The sequence below is a fragment of the Limanda limanda genome, chromosome 7, assembly GCF_963576545.1.
Source record: "Limanda limanda chromosome 7, fLimLim1.1, whole genome shotgun sequence".
Lineage (NCBI taxonomy): Eukaryota > Metazoa > Chordata > Actinopteri > Pleuronectiformes > Pleuronectidae > Limanda > Limanda limanda.
In genome coordinates, this window is record NC_083642.1 from 8,274,777 (window position 1) to 8,301,864 (window position 27,088).

The following is a 27,088-nucleotide window of genomic DNA, read 5'->3' on the forward strand; positions in this document are numbered from 1 at the left end:
ACCTCAGTGCGGTGAGAAGTCAAACGTCCATCATGGGTATAGAAAATGATTCAGATTAAAATAATAGGATAATAAAACAATCAACTTAGAATGTGGATCAATAAACAGAAAGAGTATTAATAATAATTACAATGACATTTGATACTATGATCCAATTATACTTTATTAATCATTTATATATATAGATAGATAGATAGAGTACTTCGTTCAACCCCGAAGGGAAATTAAGTTGTCATAGCAGCCGGTATATTTGAATACAATAAAATACAATACAATAGAATAAAATAAAAATATTGAGGTAGAAAGAATAAAAAACAGAAGCACAAGATAAAATAAAATAAAATAGGCAGATAAACTGCAGTGGCAATATGATGTTAATAGTACTGATGATATGATGGTAATGTTATTGTTAGACAGTATGTAAGAATAGTACAGTATATATAGTATATAGTATGACATAATATACAATTATATATGATAGTAATTATACCAAATAAAAGCAGTATATAGTAATAATGGCAGCAACAGTATATATAATAATAATAGTAATAGTGCTATAATAATAGTAATTATAACATGTACACATGCATAAATATGTGTATATAGACTTATGTTTACAAAGAATATACAGAGAGTATGATATAATATATGATATATAGTAGAGGTATGAATATAAGTATTTGACTATACAATAGGTAATATAATATACTATGAGTGTAAGAATATGTAGACAGAGTGTGCAAAAGACAATATTATTGTATAAAATGATATATAATATCAATATGGTTAAATATATATATATTTAAATGTATTATTAATTTGACTATTTACTACTATTAAGTTCCATAAAAAAGGTTGTAAAAGCCAAGACGTCCAGGCTAAAAACACATTTAAAAACCAAAATATTATGGAAAATATATGGAAAAATAAATAAATTCCATTAAATAAAAGAAAATAAAAGAATAAAATGATCAACAGATGCTGTGACCTCGGAGCTTTACCCGAAGTGACCTATCGCGATAGTTCGTATCACCACGGCAGAGAAAATGGAAGGCTGCGCTAGCTAACTAGCTAGCTGAGATAATCTCTCCGCAACTGGGAAACTGTCGTTCTCACACCGAAGGTATGCTTTCTGTTTTCACATCGTCTCCTTGTAAATACGAGGAACATGTTATTCGTCTTCAAGGAGCATTGTCCGGTCAGCGTGTCGCCTTTGTTACCAGGGAGTGTAGCAGCTAGCTGTTAGCTGTTAGCTAGGCTAGCTGATGGGAACAATGTCGGTCGCCCTCCTGTTGTCCCTCTGCAGAAACACTCCGGGTTTGTAACACTGTGGGAGAGAGGACGTTTCCTTTCTGAGCTTCTTCACTTGACTGTGTTCTGGTAGTGAAATGAACCAGGTCTGTGTGTTGTAGTTTCTGTTTCGAGTGTCAGGAACATGGAGGCGAAGAGCTCCTACTTCTCATTTCTGCTGATTAGAGTCTGCAGAATTAATCCTATTACACCAGGTCCATTTCACTGGAAACCAAACATAGGAACTGTAGAGATCCACTCGTTGGCTTATTGATGAATTCATCAGATAATCACAAATCATTATCACCATAATATATTGTTTTATCACAATTTCTTGAAGAGTAAGAGTATAAATCAGCCAGTATACAATAGGTATTTCATATTAAACCAAAATGCAGAACTTCAGTAAATGTATCTCTAACCCTAACCCATTTTTTAAGGTAAACATACAATCAAGTAAATTAATGCACCTTTGTTTATGTTTGGCGTTGGCTATCAATAGAAACACATGTCAAGATAAAACAAATTAACGGGAGTTGAACTGAATCTATTCCTAAAACAGTGCCAACTAAAACTTAACATGTCTTTTCAGTTTGGTATTTCATAAACTTTGTTATGGTTTGATGTCGAGAGGGTATTTGTACTCAAACCAAAGTTATGAAATGTTTTAAGAAATTTTCAAATGTCCCCCAAAACAATTCTAAACAGAGTCATCACCCACAACAGCCAATATTTAGAAATTGAGCTCAACAGCTATAATGCTAAGTCGTGTGTCTGGATTAATAAAGACCCATTATCTAATGTGTCTTCCCTAATGTATCCCTCCTCCATCAAGTCCTCGTCTAGCAGACCAACAGTTAACTATTTCCTCTGTGTTTTCACAGTCTCGGACATCAGCATGGACCCCATGAAAAATAACTGCTTCACAGATGATAGTAATACAGGTAAATCATGTTCTTTCAGTTCATGAATTAATGATCAATATAAAATAGATGTAGGTTCTCGCTAGAGGGGTAGACACTTCTCGATTATTAGATATATTTCAGGATCAGGACGGTCGCACATTAAAGGTCTGGTCAGAGTCTCCCACCGACACTAATCAGAAGTTATAAGGACCTGAACAATACCTGACACCATTGATTAATAACTAAATTCATGTGGTTATCAATTTTTGTGAGTGACAGACATGGGCAAACACTCAGACACACACACACACACAGGCTGCAGACAGGAGAGAGGTTCTTTCCCGCAGATTATCACACAACAACGCACAGTTTTTTTTTTCAACTTCATTGTTGCAGAAGAAGTTACTTAAGTTTTAGTGTGAGTCGTAGCCTTGTGATTCAGAATCGAAACGCGAGGTGCTTAGAGATTCCAACTCCTAGTTCTCACTATGTTCCTGATGTGTGTTTCTCTTTTTCTATAGAGGAGCAGCTGAGCCAGACAGAAGAAGCAGAGTCGTGTGTTCGGCCATCCCTCTCGCAGGTCACAAAGTCCTGGGGCTTCAGACGGACAACCATTGCAAGAAGAGAGTTCATGGAAGAAGTTGGAGACCTCACACACAGCCCTCCACCTGTACGCAGGAGCAGGGCTCGTCGAACCTACGCGACACCCCCGGCTGCTACAGAGGCCTGCAGCCCTCGGAAAGCTGCATCGACGTCGAGGAGTGTTATAGATGAGCTTGAATGGTCTGCACCTTCCTCACCTGCTTCAGAAGAGCCTGCCTCAGAAGCCTCTGCAGGAGGGAGTCTCGACCCCATCTTATGGCAGGACTTTGGGTCTGCCTTCCACACTGCTTTCTCGCTGCTAGGCGGGAATGAGGACTTGTCAATGGACATGTCAGATGCACTTGCAGCCCCTGACATTTTGGAGGCTACTGATGCCATTAAGGCTCTTTCTCCTCAGGGAATAGAAACTGAAGGGCCTGATAATATGGAATCTGCTGATGAAATGGAAATTTCGCAACCGCTCACTTCCGACTGTGCGTCAGACGGAATAAGTGATGTGGTGTTGATCTCTAGTCAAGAGGACAGTGATGACATGACTCTGATGCAGATTAAGGAGCAGCTGGTATCCAATAGCAGTCAGGGAGACACGAAAGGTAGAGGGGGGAAAGGTGGAAGAGGAAAGGCCAGAGGAAGGGGTAGAGGCAGAGGAAGAGGTAGGGCAAAAGGGAGAGGAAGAGGCAGAGGGAGGGGCAGGGCAGTGGAGCTTCACTCGATCATTGCAAATGAAGTGGACGATGATGTGATGTTTGTAAGTGCAGCTGAGCCGCAGCAGCAGTTGCAAGAAGAGGAACACGATCCACACATCCCTACTGAAGTGGTGATGTCACCTGCTCACTCCGCTATGACTCTGAGTCCTGCACAACGATCCTACTCAGACTGCATAATCATAGACACTGACTTAGACCAGGTTACTGATGTAACTCCTGGCCGGTATGACGATGCACCAGAGGAGGAGAAATTTACAAGCATAGCAGAGTATTCAAGCATATCGGACAGTGAAGGTTATGACTCCAATGCTCTGTACTGCATCTGCCGACAGAAACACAACAAAAGGTACATGCCCGTTTTTGGTAACAAGATCTTTTAGCAGGAGTTGCACTTTCAGAGGTTTGCATACCTGAACCATCTGTTAGTCTCACTTCCTCATCACTTGTATTTGTTCATTGGCTCCTCTAGGTTCATGATCTGCTGTGACAGTTGCCAGGAATGGTTCCATGGCGACTGCGTTGGTGTCAGTGAGACACAAGGTAGTAAGATGGAGAAGAAAGGGCAAGAGTATATCTGCCCCCCCTGCACAACCAAAAGGCAACTTCAGTCTGAGCCTTACCTTCAGCCAGAGCCCGAGATTAGCTTTCCTGAGTGTTTGACACTGAGTCCTATTGGCGGAGAAGGGGAGGAGCAGCAAGTCCTCAAGGTTAACATTTTATTTTGATTGCAAGTGATCTTCAGATTGCTCATTACGTTTTAAAATGTCTGTTCAACTTCTTTGCAGCAAGCAGTAGTTTGTTTAGTAGAATAGTTGTGCTGTCAAACAATGTGTTGCATGAAGGAATTATGTTCTCTTGGTTTAAAATGAGAATCTGTTTTCAGGACGCTGTCGTGTTTGAGGATGAGCAGGTGGAGGAGGAGGCCCCTATGATCAGGCTAGAACCTGAACCTGAACCTGAACCTGAACCTGAACCTGAACCTGAACCTGAACCTGAACCTGAACCTGAACCTGAGCCTGAGCCTGAAGCTGACCCTGTACCTGAGCCTAAACTTGAACCTGAAGCTGAGGTGGACAGCTCTCTTCCCCTGTGCATAGGATCCGGGTGCTTCAAACAAGCCCTGCAGGACTCTGTTTACTGTGGCACTGACTGCATCCTCCAGCACGCTGCCTTCACTATGAAGACACTATCTGGCCCTAAGGTGCCCAAGTCCAGAGCAAGGCCACAGAGAAAGGTTGCCACTGCCAGACCAGCTGCAACGGTAAGGAATTTAATTCCGGAGACATTGAGATAGATGTTTGATGTGTATAGGTAATAGGGATGTGGTTTCATTACTTAACCGTTTGATAACAGTTAGAATTATAAAAGAATTACGATATCTAACTGGTGTCCTTCCTCTCGCGAGTTACTTAATTTGTATGTGCGCCGTGTGGAGAAATCTCCTGCAAGTCACGTTTGGAAGAAATCCTTGTTTACTTTCGGGTTCTGACCAGCTCCTCCCGCTTTTCGTTCTGTAGTATCGCTTAGCGTGAAAACCGTGAAACCATGATATTTCCTCTTACAATAATCATGGCACCTAAATTTCATGCTGTTACATATTTTCTTGTTGGGTCTTTTCCATATGCTGTGTTTAATTGAAACTGCAGTGTAACACAAACCTTTAGGTGTCTTTTATTCTTGACCTCCGTAAATATTTTCTTCGCAGGGACAGAGGTCTGTTAGGACGTCTAAGAGGTTAGCAGGAAAAGCTGAGGAAAAAGTTGAAGAGGAGGAGATGAAGGAGGAGGATGGAGGAAATGGGGAGCCTGCATCTCCTATATCCTGTGACCCCATTCTCACAGAAGTTCAGGCCACTTCAATACCATCACCTAAGTTGTACACAGCGTGTATGTACCATTCACTACTCGTACACATTCAAATCATACAGCAGTTCAAACACAAATCGTGCACAAATCGTCTCTGTTGGCATTATAGATTTTCCTCCCTCTTTGAGTTAATGCAGTATGTTACACAATCATACATAAGCACGCACACACATACCCTCTCTCTCTGGGATGGCTGACAAGTAGCAGGGGTCAGCAGTGGGTAAGTATGTTCACTTTTGTAGTTGTTGAATTGAAATGTCCAAAGTGTTTTGCTGAAACGGTCTTCAGTCAGGATTCAACAAAACACACTCACCTACACACGTCTCATAACCGGAAATTGCTAAATGAGCAGCAAACCAAATACAGGAGTGTGTATGGTATTGCTGGGTAGGCAGGGTGTTTTACCACGTTTAGTATCCATGTATTCAAACACCATTACATTACATTTCATTTTTTTTTTTTTTTTTTTTTTTTTTTTTTTTTGCCATTACATTGCCATGTTCAGTTTTGCCCGAGGTCTTTTGCAAGCTCACTGAAAACACAACATGACAACCACTCACAGGAGGATGATGGGGAACACGTAACACAATGAGCCTTTTGGTAAGAGTCTCTTATTCTGGAAACATGACTCGTTCGATGAACTCAGCTGCACTGAAGAGTTTGAATAATACTTCAGAGTCACCTGAGAATCGAGTTCGAGGTTCCGCTTTTCACCATAACAAGCAGCGCAAAAGGTCAATTCAGAGTCAACTGGAAGAGGATCACACAACATTTTACAGAATTTCACGAATGGAAACACCTTGATTTTTGCATTTTTGTCTTCAAGAAGCTTCAAGAATCACAACTTTAAAATCCAATTCTCCATAACATTTGAACTCTTCAACTTCCTTTGCATGCCACTGTGGAAAGATCATTTTAAAAAGGAAAGCTTTGCCGACTTGACTACGTGCACTTAATACACTAATCATAGAATATTCTGGTGACAATTTGACGTGATGTGAAAAGTCAGTCAAATGTAGACAAATAAATGATACCTACAGTTTTCATCATCAAGCGGAGACATCAAACCCTTCACAGCTCTTTAGTACTAGTGAATACAATGGTTTGACATTGTTATACCCAAACCTTATAGTTTGTTTTGGACTCCTGTATCTTGTAGTTTTGATGGCAGTTGCATAAAATATGCCGAAAGCTAATTCAACTTTTAGTTGCACCTTATACAGGAAATGCACTTCATTGCCCACACATACACATTGTACAACCTTCCTTGTCCCCATGTCGTGTTCAGACAACCTACCAGGTCTGAGTTACCTGGTAAACTTGGTCTCTTGATGTTTCAACTAACAGTGTCGTAACCATCAACACTCAACACACAGACACACACTTTTGGACTAGTCGGTACAGACACACAAATACCAGATTGGTTAGCATCTCGAAGGACTAGGGACTGGGCATCTGGTAACTGGAGCAGGAGTGGACTTCTTGCTGCTACAGAGAGAATTTCAGGATTCACCCGTGCAGGTGCTAGAAAGACGTTCAACCCGGACTCCACCCAACAGCGAAAAGGAGAATTCTGGTCTCGTTTCCACGACGATGTGAGTGGAGGTGTCAGCGGGCCTCCGTCAGTGAAATCCTCCATTCCTCTGAGCCTCTGCGAAAAAGGAAGAACCTGTTGCTCCTCACCATACACACACACAAAGTTTAGAGAGAAAGGAATTATCAGACTTTCTTTTTAGTAATACAGGGTCTAGTGTTTAAGGAAATCTGTTTGATCTAACTTTTTATGGATCAAACCGAATGAATACACCCACACTCCTGCCATTCTGAACCCCTATCCCTTTCACTTCTGCTTACACACACTCACATGTGCCTCCTCATATTCAGACGAACATAATAAGAAGCGAACAAAGTACTTTACAATAAGATTATCAATAATAGTTAAAAAAACTTAATGTTTGTGGTTTCCGTTGATTGTTTTTGAACTAGTGTAGAATTGCAGATTTTGACAGCAGAACAACTCCTCCTTACTTTCACTAAAAGTGCATAAAGCATAAAGATAAATACAACAGACACTAGGTTGGCGTTTTACATTTTACGTTTTCTAGATTTAGATTTATATAAGCAGAATACAATGCTTCCGACTTCTGGATAACTAAAATGTCACAATAAAAATCCGTTCCCACACTAAAGTTTTATAGGTTCTCCCCAGGCCCCATTCCTCCACCAAGTTTGGTGAATAAAGGTTTATTTAGTTTTGTGTATTATATTAACAGTTAAACCAACCATTAAACAAACAGATAAACAAACATGGGTGAAAACATAACCTCCTTGGCAAAGGTAATTATTCCTCACTTCATTTCGAAAGTCCAAAACTCGACATAAGTAACTTCAAACTCGACTGCCCTGTGAGCAACTGTAATGGACTCATAACCCAACTCAAAAAGGAATAAGAAAAACACACATTAAATGTTCCCTGGGAGTTTTTGACCGAGCGCTTCTAGGAACTGATTTTGAGGGGTTTCCAGTTTAGTTTGAAACTGCAACGAAAATGATGAGACAATGGTTTCACACTGTTCCTCTGATTAATAGGCCAAGATAGGCTACAATACACAAGCAAAGGCATAGAAGAAGAATATTACAAGCTTGGTTATAACCTTTACTTCATTTATTAAAACAATTCTTTCTTTCCTGTACTAGTCAACTATAGTGGCATTTGAAACATTGAATGAAATGCAAACCTCAGTGATAACTTTTATCAAGTGAACCAGCGTCATTATAAACTCAGCAGTTTTACATTTCATAGCAGAAAATGCACAGGTCTTACTGGTAAAATCAACAAACTATTTCAATTTCAAGTTCCGCAGTAATAATTTTCATCATTTACACCTTTCCTACTGTAACATGTATCTGCTGTTGAATAGGCCTGTGAGGTCAACACATTGTATTTTCATTCTGCCTCAAACTTTTCTCTCGGTGCACATCCACTCAGTCAGACGTTACACAGACCGTGTTCTGTAGCTGACGGGAGAAAATCTGTTTGTTATCTAGTTCAACTGGTTCACACTTTTGTGTTGACACGTCCAGATCCTCCGGGTATTATCCAGAAAAGACAAAGTATTTTGTCTCTCAGTGCGAACAGTCTTCTACGAAAAGTAGCTAAAGTTTGTCCAAAAGGTTGCTCTATCTTGGCTATGATCAAAAACATTGATCAACCAACCCCAAAAACTACAGCAGCAAATATTTCCAGTGGCCCACGGTTACTTTTGCTGATTCATACTGAACCCGAACCTTTCGAAGGAACTCCCGAAACACTAGTCGCAGCATATCTCTGTCGACATTGTCCACATTAAAAAAAGAACCACATCTCATCAGTAGTTTAACAGCAGTCCATCAGGACCCTGGCTGATCCCCTGTCGCAGCCGCCTCTGCTCGACACCTCGTGGAGACAATGAGCCTCTGAATGTGCAGCTGTGAAGTGCTGAGACTTTTCGGGAGAAACCTCTGACTAAGCTTCTGGCTCTTGGCGGACAGAGGTCACGTCTCCAGCTGTGTGTTACAGCTCGCCTCACTGGTTCTCAGTGGGCTTGAGGTCAGGAGATGTTGCAGGCTGAGACAGCATCTGCTAACTAGCAGTCCACAGGGCAGAGGGGACCTGGTGATCAGAGGTTCTCTCCTGATGGGGGGGTGGCATCGCTGCACAATTTCATCAACACATGACATCAACTCAGGAAGCAAAGTGCAGTGACATTTGTTTTCCTAGCGATAGTGACTTAAGATTAATTTTGGTTCCTTACTATTTCTGGTGATAAAGCAGAACACTTTTAACACTTCTCTCCAACTTACTTTATTTCAACAGTATAAACACTATATATGCACTGGAAACTAATTTATTTAATTTTGACATGTTCAAACTGACTTTTGCTTTGATAACTTTATCTAAAAATAAACGATGCACATAAAATCATTTAGATTTCTGTTAGAGCATTTGATGAATAGTCATGAGAATGACTTTCCCATCATCATATATTAGAAAAATGTCTTGGACATGTTTTCCTACAATGCATGATATAACATTGCTTTTTTTTTGTCAACATCTCAGTTGAAATCTGCCCTCAGTCATGGTCACACTTGATTTTTTTTACTTTCACTATTAGTGGGAGGTAATGCATCAAAAAAAAAACTTCACTCTTAAACAAATATTTTGCTTAAGCAGCACACTTGTCAATACATAAATATTTTATTTTTATTATGTTTTAAACAACTGCATTTTGAAAGGATGTAGGTGCTTGAACTGTAATTATCATTATAGAAAGCTCAAATAAATAAAGGTACCAATCACCAGTAGATGTTAACGGGTGTTAGCGACCACCAGCGGATAGCGTCAACAGCCTTTTAATCGAAGGACACCCTCTTCTAAGGCAAACCTATAACAGGCTGATCAGACCTGGGTGCAGATAATCACTCATTTCCACATAGTTTAGATTTAAAGATGGCGCCACGGGAGTAAGGGCCCTCAACGTCTTCTCTGTCATCTCTCTTCGGTACTTAAATTTAGTCTAAAATCCTGTCACACTTGACTCCTGGTGCATCATGTGCTGCGTTACACAACATAAGCACACAATGCTGCCCTATGTGTCGTTAAAAGCCTTGCTGGGCTGTGGCTGGTCTGAAGTCACTAGAAGGGAAAGTCCACCGTCTTGATACAGTCCCCCCCACACCCCGAGGAATCATTTAAGTTCAAATGACGAATTCCCTGATTGCAGACGCCCCTGCAAAAGAGCAGTTGTGGCTTCAAATAAACAGGTTGCGTTGCCATGTGCACACTCTGTTCCTCCGGTCTAATGGTTTTTAATCATGTGTATTCTACTTGATCTGAGTGAAACTCTCCCTGAGAGCTGTTTCCCTTCTTGTTTCAACCTTTGAAACAAACAGGTGTCTGAAAGTTTCACCCCACTACACTGATGACATGTTTCAGGCCTTTCATTATGCAAACTTCTTGCGAAATCCACTCATACATGATGCTTTAATGGTTTGGTACTGTCATTTCAGGGATTAACCCAATACACACACCTCTATTATTATTATTATACATGACACAGGATGTTAGTAATAAGGAGATCTTACAGATAACTTTATTTTTAGTCATTAAAACAAATTGGATTCATTCTTGATGAACTAATTTCTATGTTGGAGTAAATTTAATTTCTTTTAAGAGTGTACAGTCGGACCCTTGTGGTGACTTTGAGTGCCGTGGGATCACATGACAGTGTAACTGGCATGTGAGAGACATGTGATCTCTTTGATTTGATTTCCAATGATCTCGATGGAAAAATGTTGAGGTCGGGGATGATCATTTCTTTCCATTGGAACTTTGGTTCAATTCAAACCGATCAGTTTTAGCTTTGAGCAAGACAGGTATTTACTATAAGAAGTGATGCCAACAATGTCAGGTTTTTAGCTCAAATCTATTTGAATTTTAGCTTGTAAATCAACGGCTGTTAAGCGTGAGTTTCCTAAACGTGTATTTTTCAACGCTTTCATTTCAGCACCTCGTTGTCTCTGGCTTTTAATTGTAAAGCACGAGCACCCTCTACTGGCTAAACAGAAAACATGCAGCCACAGAGAATGAATAGCTGACATTCGACGTATTTCGCAGCTTGTGAGGGATTATGCAGGTTTCTTTTTAACATCAAAAAGATTGCAGTGTATATACATTTTTGTAGAATCAGTTTCCCAATTACAGCTGTACATAGCCTTTATACATATGTAATAAGCAGTATGTGTGCTTGCCTGTATAAACATATTTCCATACAAACATATTTCGCTTTGTACATGGCAGCAACTGAGAAAACACAAGGACGGGTTTAGGGAAATTGTCATTATGTGGACCATGATGTCATCTGTTGACTTCAAAGCAAAAGATCAAAGCTGCCCAAACATGATATTTGGATTTCCCTTATTGTGGAATCAGAGCAGACATACAGGATCACAATGTCAGCAAATACAATTTTAACTAGACTTATTTCAAGAATGTGGAAAAGTTCCAACCTTGTAATATCACACAGTAAGTGGGGCACAATACTTCTTTTGAATTGCTTAATGTTGTAGAAAGTCAGTATCATCATTTCTTCCTTTTCTTTTGTGCCTTGTGCCTTCATATATAATTCAGTGATGTTCTCATACTGTCACACTACAACATTTCTCCGACTTTGGGACCTCGTTCAGACCTGGTATTAACAGCTGATGTGATCCTATCACAAGTGGACAGCTCTATGTACATGTGGACACACCCAAGATGCACTGAGGACACGTGGCCACATTCTTTTATCAGTGTGAATGCAGATATGTCCTGGGCCACATTGAGGGACCTCCTACTCAACTGCTGTCCTCTGACCTGCTACAGTTTCACAACCAAAACGTTTTTATTCTTCTCAGTGCATACCTTGATTTAGCTGTGGCCACTTCCACGATATGAACATCGGCCGCTCTATACTGATTTCTATCTTGTTTTCATCTGAGTAAAATCTTTTTATTGAAAAGCTAGGCGCTTTGATTCCCTCGGCCACTCCTGGCTTCGCTCTCTCACTCTTTCTCTCATTTTCAGTCCAAAACACACACTAATATACTTTCTATACAGTCCAATGGGCAAAAACAACTTAATGTTGGATTTTCTTAAGCAGAAATGATGAACATGTTCATTTGCATATAGAGAGGGGAATTGAGATCCGATGCCAAGGTCACAGGAGACACATTTTAAGCAGGAGGCCTTTTAATGCAAGATGTGAAGTAAATATGTTACTCCACTGTTGAATGAGCTGTGAAAAAATAATTGATATATATGACTGAGCATGTGGGCTCCACTGTGGCATATGATGAGGCCACTGGGGGCTCCAACTCAGCATTTGAATGTCTTCACACAGTGTAAACATGAACTCAACAAACTCAACTTAATTTGTCCCACATAGCCTTTTCAGGTTGCTAAGCTCAGCGTCTTCCAGGCTCTCCTTGTGTGTCTGTCTTCATCCCATGTGTCTCCGCTGCGTATTGAATCCAGGGAGAGTTGATTGGCCAGCTCGTCTCAGCTGTGCCAGTCACCGCTTCCTGGTTCCCCTGGAGGTTCTCTCACCTCCATGCTCACAATGACCGATTTGTCTAACCTGACAAGCAAGGTTATGATGGTGTTCCATGATGGTTGGTGCAGCAATTCATTCTGAAGCCAGGTATGGATCCATGGCTGCAGTGACTTTGGAATTTGATTCAGGGAAGTTAAGTGAAATGAGAAGTTTGTTCTTGTGCAAAAGAAAATAGTTTAGAGCTCAGAGAAACCTACCTTAAGTGTTTGTTGGTGCAGACTTGACATTCAGACTGAACTTCCATTTCCTTTCTCTGAACAAATCTTGAGCAGTCAAAGTTATGAGCAGTGTGTCATGGGTCTGAAAACAGGTTGAGAAACTACTGTCACGGAAATTCCTATTGGTTAATTTCACAAAACAAGGTGTAGTTGTGAGATGTCATCAGAGGGAAGAGGACTGCAAAGCTGCAATATAAAAGCTTGCAAGTAATAGGGGTGAAATTCAGTGAGTTATAATGGGTTTACAGAATTTCTACAGAAATGTGTAAATTCAGGAAAAGAAGAAAAGCCTCCGGATTTATGAAGCATCTTGGCCCCTGAGATTGCTTCTTAAGTGAACAGTTGCTCAGAGAAGAGATGAGGACTTTTATGGCGCTGGAGAGTTTATTGTGCTGAGGATAAAATGGCTGCCTCGAGCAGCAACGGTGGGAAAGTTATATCAAAAAGGGGAAAACGGTGCTACAATAAAAATGAAATCGTACAGATATGATGTTTGTGGTTGATCATGACCTTATTTCAGACACAAAACATGTTAGAACAATGCTACTGATGCTCTGAACTCTGTTTCACAGTCTCGACTGATTTCATGCTCACCAGACATGTAATTGGAAGTGTATCGCAGTAGTTATTAATAGAGAAAGGCTTTGGTGATTAGCCTACATTGATGTGATGCCTCCTCATTAAGAAAAGGTCCATGCTAAGACATGAGAAAGGACAGCGTGCCCCTGGAGTCTAGACGCTGGTGGCAGTAAAGTTGGAAGCTGGTGGTTGATGGAAACTTTCAGTTGAATCTCCTTGGAACATTCTGGAGGTAACAGTGGTTCAGAGTGATCATTGACCGGGAACTTCAGAATTGTGAATGTAGAGACTTTGATCATATATGAAATCAGAAATAACAAAAGTGTGTAGAGATGGAAACCGCATGAAATACCCCAAATGAATATTAAAATGATTGTATGATTATGTACAGTAGTTTCATACATATAAAACCACATTTACCCTTGAGAATTGCACGTTTTCTCCCCACTTTGACTGACACACACACACACGCTTACTGAAGTACAAGTAAAGGTCCCTTATTCTTTTCCTAATGTATGTAGGAAGTGACTCACTTAAATATTTGTTCCTTCCTTCGTTAATAAGTCACGTTTACATTTTCATTAATTCATGTTGGGCTTTCTGCTCATCAGTGGCCCAAAGCAGAAAAAGGATATTTCTTCAGATGTCTCACTAAACCTGGATCCTTCACTTACTTCCTTTAATGCAATGCTGTTGTTAAGGTTTTCTATTTCTTGAAGTATGTGTATATTGACATTGCCCCAGCCTGTTCCCCTGCCCGGGAAGTCTAAGAAATTCATAGGTATCAGACTTTAACTCAGCCTCAATTCATCGCTATGAAACTAATCAAGCATCTACACAAGAACTTTGTGTGAGTGGACAGCTCACATCAGCTTTATCACATTGTATTCTTCTTACTCCAAAGGACTCAGCTTTGAATTTACACCTCATCACAAGAATATGTACAGCAAGTCATGGCCCTTTGGATCAGTGGTTGTGTAGGGTTTTCTCGTTGTTGCCCAGACATGCTCGACTGAGCCACTGGCGTCAGAACTGGGGTTGGTCTCCAGGTGTTGCACTGTGGCTGCACACTTTGCATTTAATTCCTTCAAACTATTTACCCAGAGAATGAATTTCCTCATAGGACAGAATCAAACATAACTTGCACCATTATGACGTGCCTGTGCTGTATGTAGGAATAAAGTGAGCCCACATTATGTTTGTTCATCTTCAAAATGTAGGCTTCAACATCATTTTTTTACACTCAGTGGCAAATAAAGTAAGCAACCCTTTGAAATTTTATCATAGAGTATGTTCCAATATTAAACCCATCAATCAAACATTGACAAAGTTAGTTGGAAAGGAGTGTGAACCCTGAAGCTGATTAGATCAACATCTATCTGGAGTCAGGAGTTACAAAAACAACGAGTCCAATCAATGAAACAGGATTAGAGCTGGTTAAAGGTTAGAGCTACTTTGAATTACAAACCAAACTCAAACATTTTGAGGGTTGATTTGTATGAGGCTGTCATGTCAAAGTGTTTACATATTGATCAGTCCAGTGTTTATACATGGAGAAGTGGGTTCCTGACTAAGAACTATGTAGAACAATTAATGATGAAGCCCAGTTAAACAACTAAAAGCTTAAAGGTACCTCTTTCCATCAGTCAACCATATGGAAATCATTGTGCATGGTTGCATGGAGCAACAGGACACAGTGGAGGAAGCTGCTGTTCTGGGAGAAAAAAAACAAACCAGTTACTCTGCAATGCTACTGGTAAAATTTTTGTGGACAGATGAGACTATGGATGAAGCCATCGAGGTTCAGTTGAAGGGTTCACTGACTCTTTCCACTTGAAATGGGATTGTTTAATCGATGTGTTCAATAAATATACATTAGATTATTAATAGTATAAGCATATTGGTTGTCAGTGAGTTTTACTTAGAAGACCAGTTCATACTTTAGAACCAATGCAGAAAAGCAGGTATCTCCAAAGAGTTCCCACAGTTTTTCTTACCAATGTAGAGTTTTATAGAAATTGGCAGCAGACAAGATTTAGCTTTTCCATCCATCCATCATCTGTACTGCTTATCCCCTCAGAGGATAACAGGGGGCTGGTGCCTGTCTCAGCTGACATTGTGTGAGAGGCATTGTTCAACATGGACAGGTCACTAGAATATCACACGGCTGACGTAAAGACACAAATAGTCACTTACACCCACTGGCATTTAGACTGCCTGATCCCATTTATGTTATATGTCTATGATCCTCCACATACATAAAAACTATGTGTCTGTGTGGATATCACAACTTAATATATTGCACTGCAGGTGACTAGGAACAGCTGTTGATGTGTTGCTCTCTGACCTTATTCCCTGTGGGGCAGAGAGATTATGCACTTTAGCTTTTCGACGAGTGATAAAATAAACAACGGCAGACTTGTCAGAGCTGTCATATCTATGTTCCCTTTACTTTCAGTATTTTGGGAGACTAATTGATAAATCATCCATAAAATGAATGATTTCCTTTGTGATATACAGGTTAAATTAAGCCAATTCAAAGAGTAGTTATTTTAATAACAGTGGTGTAACTTCCTGAGATGATGATTATGATGATGATGATGATGATGATAATGATGAAATTAAGAAATTCAGACTTCAACTTCAACTTAAGTGTAGTTTAAAGTTTTGTGTGAATCACCTTTACATGATCCAACAAGTTGGAGCAGTCTTTTTAGGATCAATATAAATCTGGATATGAACATTCTAGTATTCAATAGAAAAACTCAGTAAAAAATGATACACATGTTTTTATTAATAAGGTTGTCATTTGTAGTCGAAAAACACAAGGCCTTAAATCCTACGCACAATTCTTTTCATTTTCAGACTCTTTTCTTTTTTTATTTATACTTTTGTATTTATTATCGACCTACAAAAAAAAACATCATCTGATTGATACAACTGCAACACTAACAGAAACGGCAACGAAAAGTACAATGACACAATACACCGCAACATGTAACATAAAGGGGGTGTACAGTACAGTGCCTCATAGGCAGTAATTGAAATAATTACCTTGAGGACTATATGAAAAACCTAAGTGAAGAAACTTTTCACACAGGGGCTGCACAGTGCCAATCTGACTAAGTCTCAAATACGCCATGTGGAAAGCAATTTCCAAATTTGGTCCCAATTCAGAATGTTATAGCACTCATCAGCTATTCCTTCCATACCAAGAAGATTGGAGAATTCCAGTAACCATGTTTCTATTGAGAAACTATCGGCCTAAGAATTTTTCAATTTAACAAAATCATTCTATAAGCAACCATGAAGGCCAGGCCTACTATTTTCCTTTCTTCTCTCCTCTCATCTTTCCTTCTTCTTTCCATATCCAACAAACAAAAAAAAACAAATGACATGGGGAGAAATTTATATTTATTATATCATAACATATGAATCAAGGCTCACACTTTCCACAACCATGCCAGCAGAGATCTGAGGAGTTTGGTTCTATATTCTTTTAATTCTGGAGGTTGTAATATAAGCTCTGTTAATCCTATGTATCATAATTTTCTGATTAAATCAATTACAAATGTATTCACTTGCATTCACTTAGATTGGATACCTGGATTTTATTTATTTCACAATTGAGAAATTCCAAATACATGCCCATTTTACTCCAAGCATATCTGTTTTAAACAACATTATTTAGTTGTCATCTACTGTTGGACCTTCTTTTTACTCTGTTGATTTACATATTCTTCATATCGATGTTCACATATTTCTTCATATTCACAAAGTTTCTTACTGTTCTTCTTTCTAACAGCTAATACGGACAATGAACAAGTAGAGGCTGACCGTGAGGCTGCAACTTCCTCAACACAATCTCCAGAGGACTCCTCTACAGATACCATTCCCTCTTTCCATCATGTCACTGAGCCAGGCCCACCTAACAGGGACTCTCATGAAGAAGCAAAAGAGCCAGAGGACAGTGGTGTGTCGAAGCCACAACCGGCTGAATCCAATCCCACAATAGCACCCACCCAAGCTATGTCTACTCCGTCTCCTGTTGCACAATCCCCTACCACCTCCGTGCTCAGACATCATGAAACCGGTGCCCTTATGGTCACTAAGACCTCCTACGTCATACCAAAGAAGCAGTCTGGACCTCAGCCTCCGTCAGTATCAGCCTCAGCATCTTGCCAGAAGTCGTCTTCAGCCCCCACGCTGCTGAATGAAACCCGGAACCTGCTTGTGCCTCCTGCACCCAGCGCTCCCTCCTCCAGGCCCTCTCAGCCCAACACCCAGGTCAGACAGAGCATCCAGCGCTCCCTCACCGGCATCCTGTTCAAAAGGTGAGAACTGTTTTACAAAGTGTTTGACTGAAAACCTCAGTCTGTGATTCTCTGAAAATGCAAAGTCCTGTCATACACTGTACAAATACTACACTCTTGATTAAATTGAAAATGAGCTCTTAGGAGGTTCTTCAATTATCTACATTTCAGTAGCATTTTCCTAAACTATACATATTTTGGAAATAATATTGACTTGCATGTCATGAATATCTGTGTAACAACTTGTTGACTTACTGCTTTTGTTTGTTTAGGGTGTGTGACTGTGAGGATTTGGACATGTCTGAGAGTGACGCTGCAAAGCTTGTCGCAAACATTGAGATGGAGATGTTCGACATATTTCGCAACACAGACAGCAAATACATGAACAAGTACAGAACCATAATGTTCAACCTAAAAGACCCAAGAAACAAGGTGATACAATCTGTTTTGTGATTTACAGTTCATTGGAATATTACTCTGAAAGTGCCTATATTTGTCCTTCACATATTCACATTTCAATTTTGGGGTCTACTTCGTTGAGTTTATTTGTTGTATTTTTCAAGAAAAAACAGCTATGTGACACATTAAGGACAAGGAAAATCATAATATGGGCACTTAAATATTACAGAAATGTTTCCTAGTGAATTTTTTTTACATGCAGCTCATAGTGAAAATATTTTTCTTGTAAACAGTCTAATTACGGGTTTCTCTCTAGGGCTTGTTGTATCGGGTTGTACAAGGAGACATCAGTCCCTTCAGACTGGCAAGGATGAGCCAGAAGGATATGCAGGCCACCAAGGCACCTGAACCAAGTGCAAAAGAAACAGCAGAGGTAAAGTGGTATATTACACTTACACCTGCTGTCATGCCTCAGAAAGGTTTAACTATGTTTGTGTCAGAAATTACCATGTTCTTCCATTGCTGTGTGTATCTAGGTTAAGGATGCTGCTGCTAAAGCAACACGTTTACAGCAGAAGCCTGAAGCAGTGACAATTGATTTGACCAGTTTGAATCCTGTTAGACCTGATAGAAGATCCAGCAAAAGACCGGAGAGCATGGTGTGAACAACTTATTTCATTAAATTGATTAATATACTGTGCCTCGTGCCATATTTCTCATGAAAGGCCGAGGATGTGATTTGGGGTCTCATTGTTTTTGTGTCTTTGTTGGTTCAGGTTGCTTCCCAGGAACCGAAGAGAATTGTTCCTTCGCTCAAGATCAGAATAAACCATCCAAACCAGAGCAGCAGTACATCCGATTTTCTCACCTGTATGCTTAAGGACACAACATCAGAGCACAAAGCTCACCTCTTTGACCTGAAATGCAAGATATGCACAGGTATAATAATATTTTTGGTCAATACTAAACAGATATTATCTTATATTGTTATTTTAATTATTCTAATAATGAATGGATTACTTCCCACAGGCCAGATACTACCCGGGGAAGAGGATGAACCCGCAAAGAAAAAACCCAAGATCTCTGAAAGCAAAGATAGGGCCGAACCCTCTTGGAGAAGGTATACAGGAGGCGACTCTCCTCTGCGGGCGCCACCTGACTCACCAGACATGGACTCCCCAACATCCTGCCTTGTCATTGACTCTCCAGTACTGACCATTGAAGAATCCCCTGCTTCTCCCATGAGGGATTCTCCAGCCTCCCCTACTTTAGAGTCTCCTGCTTCCCCTGTCTCAGAGTCCCCTGCATCCCCGACTCCAGACATTCCTAAAGCTACTACAACAACCAAAGCATACACACCAGTTGTGATTCCAGCTGTCTCCACTGTGACCATCTCAAGACGTGATCCCCGCACTGCAGCAAGCAGGTTCTCTGCTTCGTCTAGTAGCTCCTTTGGTCCCAGCAACACGACCCTTAACCAATCATCCCCTTATATGTCTATTAAAGAGAATAGCTCTGCCTTGACCTCTGCATCAGGATCCTCACTAGCATCAGGATCCTCGCTACCACCAACAAAACCTTTACCTAAATCCATCCTAACGAAGCCGATGTCAGATCCTCGACTCTATGGCCCATCGTCAAGGTAAATACAACTCTTGTTAGTTTAAATGTAAATATATTCTGTTTTGTATAATATACATTCGATTAAAATAAGCATGTGTGGATGTGATTGTCATTGTGCTGCTGTGGCTTGTGTTTCAGGATTGTGATCTCTGAATCACCGGATGCTGGAGAGACTACTCAGTTCCTTTCTAAGCAAGAGATACTGTGGAAAGGCTTCCTAAACATGCTCAATGTCGCCAAGTTCGTTACGAAGGGATATCTGGTTTCAGGATCTGCTGAAAACCTTAAAGCGGTACAGTACTGCACTTTAACTTTTCATACATATTCTGTTATTCACACAGCACAGTATTCATCAAATCTGTCTTTGTCACTGGAACTTTCTGTATGTTGTTTTGTGTAGGATCTACCGGATACCATTCAAATTGGGGGACGAATCATGCCTGAAACAGTTTGGGACTATGTTGCAAAGCTAAAGACCTCCGTTAACAAGGCAAGCAGTACACATTGTATACTTTCTCTTTCTGCACCCAATATATGTTCAAGTTTTTCAGTATCATGAATCTTGTTTTGTTTGTTTTTTGTGTATTAGGAGTTATGTGTGATCCGGTTTCAGCCCGCAACAGAAGAGGAGGAGGTTGCCTACGTCTCCCTGTTTTCGTATTTCAGCAGTCGAGGTCGTTTTGGGGTTGTTGCCAATAGCAGCCGCTCTCTCAAGGATGTGTACCTTGTCCCACTCGGTGCAAAAGAATCAATCCCATCAATGCTACAACCTCTTGAAGGACCAGGTAAGATGAAACCTCGTCTACAGCAGTAGTCTTGCATAAAAACCCTTTACATTGTTTGGCATAGGCAAGCAACTATATTAATGGCATTAACAGTAAAATCTTACTCAGGCCACAATAATGCAAAAAATACAAATGGTTTGTCCTGCTGTTGGTTCTATTTTATTGACTTAAAGTTGTCAGACTGAGGGAGGATGGCGAGTCCTGCTGTTCCATCTAAATTTGAAATGTTATCCACCAGTTAAATCACTTCTTGTACATCTCTTATGATTAAATAACCAACTCCCTTTCATAAAATGTAAAAAATGTGTCAGATTTCAGTATTTGGCCTCTAAAAGTAGACAACAAAAAGTTATGTACGCCAAGACAAAACTGAATATCTGTTTGAATTAAATCTAAATATTTTGTATGTACTTAATTCGTTAAAACAACTTACTTAGTTAAAATAGTTAGAACTGTATTATTTAAGGATATTTATAAAAATGTATCCAGTTTCTACACTCATCAGTTCACACTGTCAGTTCTGTCAGAGGTCATAACAATATAATTTTGACAGTTGTTTGCCAATACTTGTCTGTTATGTGAATCTGAATATTTATTTGACCAAGATCTCACAGTTTTCTTGCCTTTCTTTATTTCTTAGGGCTTGAAAAAAACCGACCCAATCTTCTTCTGGGTCTTGCAATTGTCCAGAAGACAAAACGTCCAGGTGGCTTGCCTCAGGAAATTGAAGAAAAGAGACCCAAAGTTCAAATGTCCAAAGACCCAATGTGGATGCCAAAACCACCAGTCCTCTACGGTTCTAACAAATTGGAGATATTCCAACCATATGATCCAGAGACTCCTGCTACTTCTTCCCATCCTCGTTCACCCTCTTGCCCTGGCTCACCATCAGATTCTTCGTCTTCTGGCTCAGTTACCGTACCATCTCTTTTGACTTCAATGAGAGTGACTCCTCCTGTTTCTTCCCCTTTTGTTGATTCTGCATCTACCTTCAATAGCATCATGGACAAAAGTTCCAAAACAGAATCTAAAGACAAAACACCACTACAGACTATCATGAAGTCTATTTACCGCAACAAGCAAACTGACTCTACGGCCTCTGCTGAAGGAAGTTCTGCAACAAAGACATGTGTTAAAAACATTCCTGTGTTTTCTCATGTGTCTGGATCAATGGTGGATCCAATCGTCCAACAATATGGGCAGAAATCCAAGGTGAAAAAGATAGAAGAAGAGGAAAACTACTATGACCGACCATATGACCCAGAGGAGGAGTATGATCCAGCCATGGGATATGGAGTGGCTGCTCCACAGAAGATTAAGAAAGATGGCCCTGCAGTATCGGGCTTCGTGGAGGACGATATAGCCTATGATCCAGAGGATGAGACTATCTTCGAAGATATTCAAAGTGATACTCACGTTACAAAGGCCCCTGTTACAACATCAGCTTTGACATCATGCCCAGCACCACCTTCTACCCAGGTTGTAACACCATCTGCAACTACCACTCCGGTGCAAACTACCCCAGCTGCAGTCATGCCAACTCTTCCCACAGGCGTTGTAGTTGTCTCAGCTGCAACATTGTCTGAACAGCAGCGCATGCTCGAGGAGCTTAATAAGCAGATTGAAGAGCAGAAACGACAGTTGAAAGAGCAGGAAGAGGCCCTACGTCAACAGAGAGAGGCTGTGGGTATGTTCATGGCTAAATTTTCTGTTTCTGATTCCATGCTGTCTTCTCCACTCCAATCTTTGCCTCTTAGTCAACTGTCATCACTGCAGAGTGGCATAATGCAAACAGAATCCAGGCCATCGGAATCAACAGACAAGACCAGCAACCCCACAGGGGCTGTGGACAAATCAAATGTGGATTCACAATCTGTTGAGTTAGAACCAGCCACTCCCCTCTCTGCTTCTAATAATGACACAGATAACATTATAGAGCAAGATAAAACGCAAAACAATGTTGAGGGTAGTGACAAGTATATTTCTGCTGGAGAGATTGAAGATTCTGATGTAGCCTATGACCCTGAGGATGAATCGCTCTTTAATTTAATTCAAGACGATGTATTTCAAGGAAGCAGTATGCAGACACAATATTCACCAGGGAATAGTTCTAGCCGTACGGGCGCTTTGCCGAATTCATACAGCAGCAGAAAGCGAAGGTCGTCACCAAAGAGACGGAGTCATCGTGAAAGGGACTCCCATAGAAGTCCTTCAAGTAGGTCACAGAGGCGTTCTCCTTCACATTCCCATAGACGTAAAGAAAAGGATAGACACAAAAGAAGTGAAAGCGACAGGTCAAGGCATAGAGCTAGAAACCAGTCTGAACATCAGGGTCGCCATCGTAAAGAGCATAGTACACGCCGTCATTCTCATGGTCATAAAAGATCTCCATCGTCTCCTATAAAAAGAGATTCTGCGTCTCTTTCACCGAAACAGAACAGAGGACTTTCCCCTCTAGTCCCTGAGAAATCAAATTCTGCAAATGTCCCGAGTGATATGCTGGAGTCGGTTGATGGTCAATGTGTCGAGAGTAACACACCATCATTTGCCCCTGTTACCATTAAAATTGCCCCTGTTTCTGAGTGCCCCGATAAAGACCTATTGCCTCATTCACATGAACTTGTTCATAATGTGACGCTTGAGATATCAGAACAACCAAAACCCAATGACCTTCAAAATTATTCAGTCAGTGGTTCTTCTACCCCGGTGGAAAAAAAACCTCAACAGCAAACTGTGTTTCACAATAAATATGAAAATACAGTTCCTTTAAGAGAAATAGACCCACCCCTTCGAGATTCTCCTCAAAGCCCTGATCCAGAACCACAATTCTTGAAACATAGCAGCATAGAAAAGAGTGAATCCGTTAAGACTGAGGAAATCAGAGATCCTGAGACACATATCAAAGTCTCAATGCCATTTGTTAAAGTTGAAAATACTTCTCTGCCTATTGGTGCTCAAGCAACAGTGCCCAATATTTTGGATAGTCCAAAATCAAATATCAGAAATTTGGATTTAAAAACTCTACAGTACTCCAGTGTTAGAGATCAATGTATGATTAAGGCAGAGAAACAGTCAGAAGGGGGGGGGGACCATCAAAAAATATTGGGTCAAGGGGGGACAGATTTAAAGCTAGCCAGAGACTCAGATATTCAGGGCCCTGAAACAGACCAACTGTCAAAACATGTAAGGATTCCAGGACTAGATATGGACCTTCAGATAGAGCCAAGAGACACAGAAATTCGACTTCCAGGGTCTGATATGACAGGAGCAGGCATGCAAGGCATTGGCCCCAACATTTGGGGCCCTGTGCCACATATTAGAGACTCAGAGTTGAGGAGTCAAATGCAATCATCAGACAGATCGGGGCATTTCACAAGTGGTTCAGAGTCAAGAGACCAAAAACAAAGAGGCGATAGTCCACATACTAGGGGTATGAGATCTGCTATGATGGGTGGAGATATAAGAGATCAGAGTCCAGATATAAGCGGTGCAGGTCCATCTCTCAGGGATGAAAGCAGTGTCCGAAAGCAATCAAGACATGATGACAGTTCAGTTCGTGCCCATGCAGAACATATTAAGGAGCAACAGACAGATAAAAGGCAAAATGTGACAGGAGGGTCTGTTCAAGACATTGATATTAAGGTTGGCTCAGATACAACAGGTGATAAAAGTGAGGCAAGTGCAAGGAGACCATATCAATTTAGCCAAGGGGACAGAGGTCCCATGCCCCAAATTACAAATCCAGACTGGAGAGGTTCAGCACCAGGTGTGGTTGGTCCTTATATGTTTGGTCATAGGAGTCAAAATATGAACCTGGCTCCAACAGATTCAACTGGCTTTGAATCAGACAGAAATAATTGGAGAGGGACAGATAGGGCAAATTTATGTTCAGTTACAGGAAGGCCATTAATGCAAAATGAATGGATGGCTTACCACCCTGATAAAAGAGGAGCCAACCTGGAGACACAGGGGCCTGACAGAGAACAGAGGGCTTCTGATGTCATGGCACCAGGACCTAATATGGAGGTGCATATGCCTGACAGGAGAGGGCCAGGAGGTCAAGATTTCAGGAGACAAGAGTTTGAAAGGAGAGATCCAACTATGGACAATCTAGGATCTGGCATAAGAGGACCAGTGGTTGCCGGGAGGGGTCTGGCTTTGGAGCATCCTGAAACTGACAGAAATGAGCCTGGTGGCCTACATTTCAGAGGTCCAGGGCCTGTGAGAAGAGGCCCAGCTATAGAAGATCAAGTACCTGACATGAGTGTGCCGGCAGATTTCAGCGAACCATGGCCCAAAAGAGGAGGGCCTGATATGGTTGGTCCAGGGCCTGACAGAAGAGGACCAGGATGTCTGGATTTCCAAGGTATATCTATGGAGGGCACTGGAACTCACAGGACACTGCCTGAAGGAAGAGGCCCTGCTATGGAGGGTCCTGAGACTGACAGGAGAGGGCTTGAAGGTCCCGATTTTAGAGGACCAAGACCTGAAAGGAGAGGTCCTGCTATGGAAGGTCCTGGGGCTGATAGGAGAGGGCCTGAAGGTCCAGATTTCAGAGGACCAGGACCTGAAAGGAGAGGTCATGCTATGGACGGTCCTGGTACAGATGGGAGAGGACTTAAAGGTCCAGATTTTAGGGGACCAAGACCTGAAAGGAGAGGTCCTACTATGGAAGGCCTTGGGACTGACAGAAGAGGGCCTGAAGGTTCAGATTTCAGAGGACCAAGACCTGAAAGGAGAGGTCCTGCTATGGAAGGTCATGGGACTGATAGGAGAGGACCTGAAGGTCCAGATTTCAGAGGACCAAGACCTGAAAGGAGAGGCCCTGCTATGGAAGGTCCTGATAGAAGAGGGCCTGAAAGTCCACATTTTAGAGCACCAAGACCTGAAAGGAGAAGTCCTGGTATGGACGGTCCTGGAACTGACAGGAGAGGACCTGAGGATCCAGTTTTCAGAGGGCCGAGACCTGAAAGAAGAGGTCCTGCTATGGAAGGTCTTGGGGCTGATAGGAGAGGGCCTGAAAGTCAAGATTTTAGAGCACCAGGACATGACAGGAGAGGTCCTGCTATGGATGGTCCTGGGACTTTCAGGAGAGGAGCTGAAGATCCAGATTTCAGAGGGCCGAGAGCTGATAGGAGAGGTCCTGCTATGGGAGGTCCTGGGACTGATAGGAGAGGGCCTGAAAGTCAAGATTTTAGAGGACCAAGACCTGAAAGGAGAAGTCCTGCTATGGAGGGTCCTGGGACTGACAGGAGAGGACCTGAAGATCCAGTTTTCAGAGGGCCGAGACCTGAAAGAAGAGGTCCTGCTATGGAAGGTATTGGGGCTGATAGGAGAGGACCTGAAGGTCCAGATTTTAGAGCACCAGGACATGACAGGAGAGGACCTGAAGATCCAGTTTTCAGAGGGCCGAGACCTGAAAGGAGAGGTCCTGCTTTGGAAGGTCTTAGGGCTGATAGGAGAGGACCTGAGGGTCCAGATTTTAGAGCACCAGGACATGACAGGAGAGGTCCTGCTATGGACGGTCCTGGGACTGAGAGGAGAGGACCTGAAGATCCAAATTTCAGAGGACTTAGACCTGAAAGGAGAAGTCCTGCTATGGAACATCCTGGCACTGATAGGAGACGACCTGAAGATCCAGCTTTTAAAGGAACAGGACACGAAAGAAGAGGTCCTGCTATAGATGGCCCTGGACCTGGCAGAGGAGAACCTGGAGGTCCAGATTTCAGAGGGCCAGGAGCTGAGAGCATACGTTTATTGATAGAGAGTCCTGAGCCTGACATTAGGGGGCCTGTGGGTTCAGATTTCAGTGGACCGAGACCTGAAAGAAGAGGTGCTCCTTTGGAGGATCCTGGGATTGATTGGAGAAGACCTGCAGGTCCAGATTTCAGAGGACCGGAGCCTGAAATGAGAGATCCTGCTATGGGGGGACTTGGAATAAACAGGAGAGGACCTACAGTGCCTGATAGGAGAGGTTATTCTATGGCCGGTCAGGGGCCTGACAGGAGAGGAATTGAAAGTCCACATTTAAGAGGACTAGGACCTGAAAGGAGCTGTCCTACTATCGAAGGCCCTGGGACTGACAGGAGAGGACCAGAATGTCCAGATTTCAGATCACCAGGAAGTGAAAGGAGACATCCTGCTATGGAGGGTCCTGTCAAAAGGCATCCAGATTTCCAAGGACAAGAGCGAGAAAGGAGAGAACCAGCAGGTCCAGACAGAGGGCCTGGCTGTGAAGGGAGAGGTCACTCTATGGAGGGACCTAACTGGAGAGGAGGATCAAGACATCAAAATGCTGGTGGACTTGGTCCTGACAAGCCAGGCCCGTATATGGGGCTTTCTGGTCCTGACTCCATAGGAATGGGACAAGATAGACCACCTGGTACTCAAAGTCAGGGAATGGGAGGACCACACTTCAGGGGTCCAGGGTCTGACAGAGTCTATCCAAATATGGAGGGCCCAGGGCCTGATAGGAGAATGGCAGGTGGTCCAAACATGAGGGGATCAGGACATCAACATCCAGGTTCAAACATACAGGATCCAGGGCATGACAGAGAGAATTTCATGGGTCCTGGGCCAGACAGAAGGCCTCCAGATATGAAGGAAACAGAAAACAGTATGAACTTTCCAGCACCCCCACAGTTCATGGGTCCTGAACTAAAAATATA

General features: G+C 41.8%; 1 protein-coding gene across 1 annotated transcript; it reads left to right on the plus strand.

The window, feature by feature from the left end:
* The first annotated feature begins 1,050 nt into the window (after positions 1–1,050).
* Positions 1,051–22,006, plus strand: si:ch73-181d5.4 (death-inducer obliterator 1). Its single transcript, XM_061074153.1, has 17 exons — positions 1,051–1,123; positions 2,175–2,234; positions 2,717–3,851; positions 3,975–4,212; positions 4,389–4,441; positions 4,523–4,766; positions 5,211–5,391; positions 17,106–17,634; positions 17,886–18,045; positions 18,329–18,445; positions 18,549–18,671; positions 18,789–18,951; positions 19,042–19,654; positions 19,774–19,927; positions 20,036–20,125; positions 20,225–20,420; positions 21,846–22,006. The coding sequence occupies exons 2-17, from the start codon at positions 2,189–2,191 to the stop codon at positions 22,004–22,006; spliced, it is 4,203 nt and encodes a 1,400-aa protein (XP_060930136.1). The 5' UTR covers positions 1,051–1,123; positions 2,175–2,188.
* Positions 22,007–27,088: the final 5,082 nt, after the last annotated feature.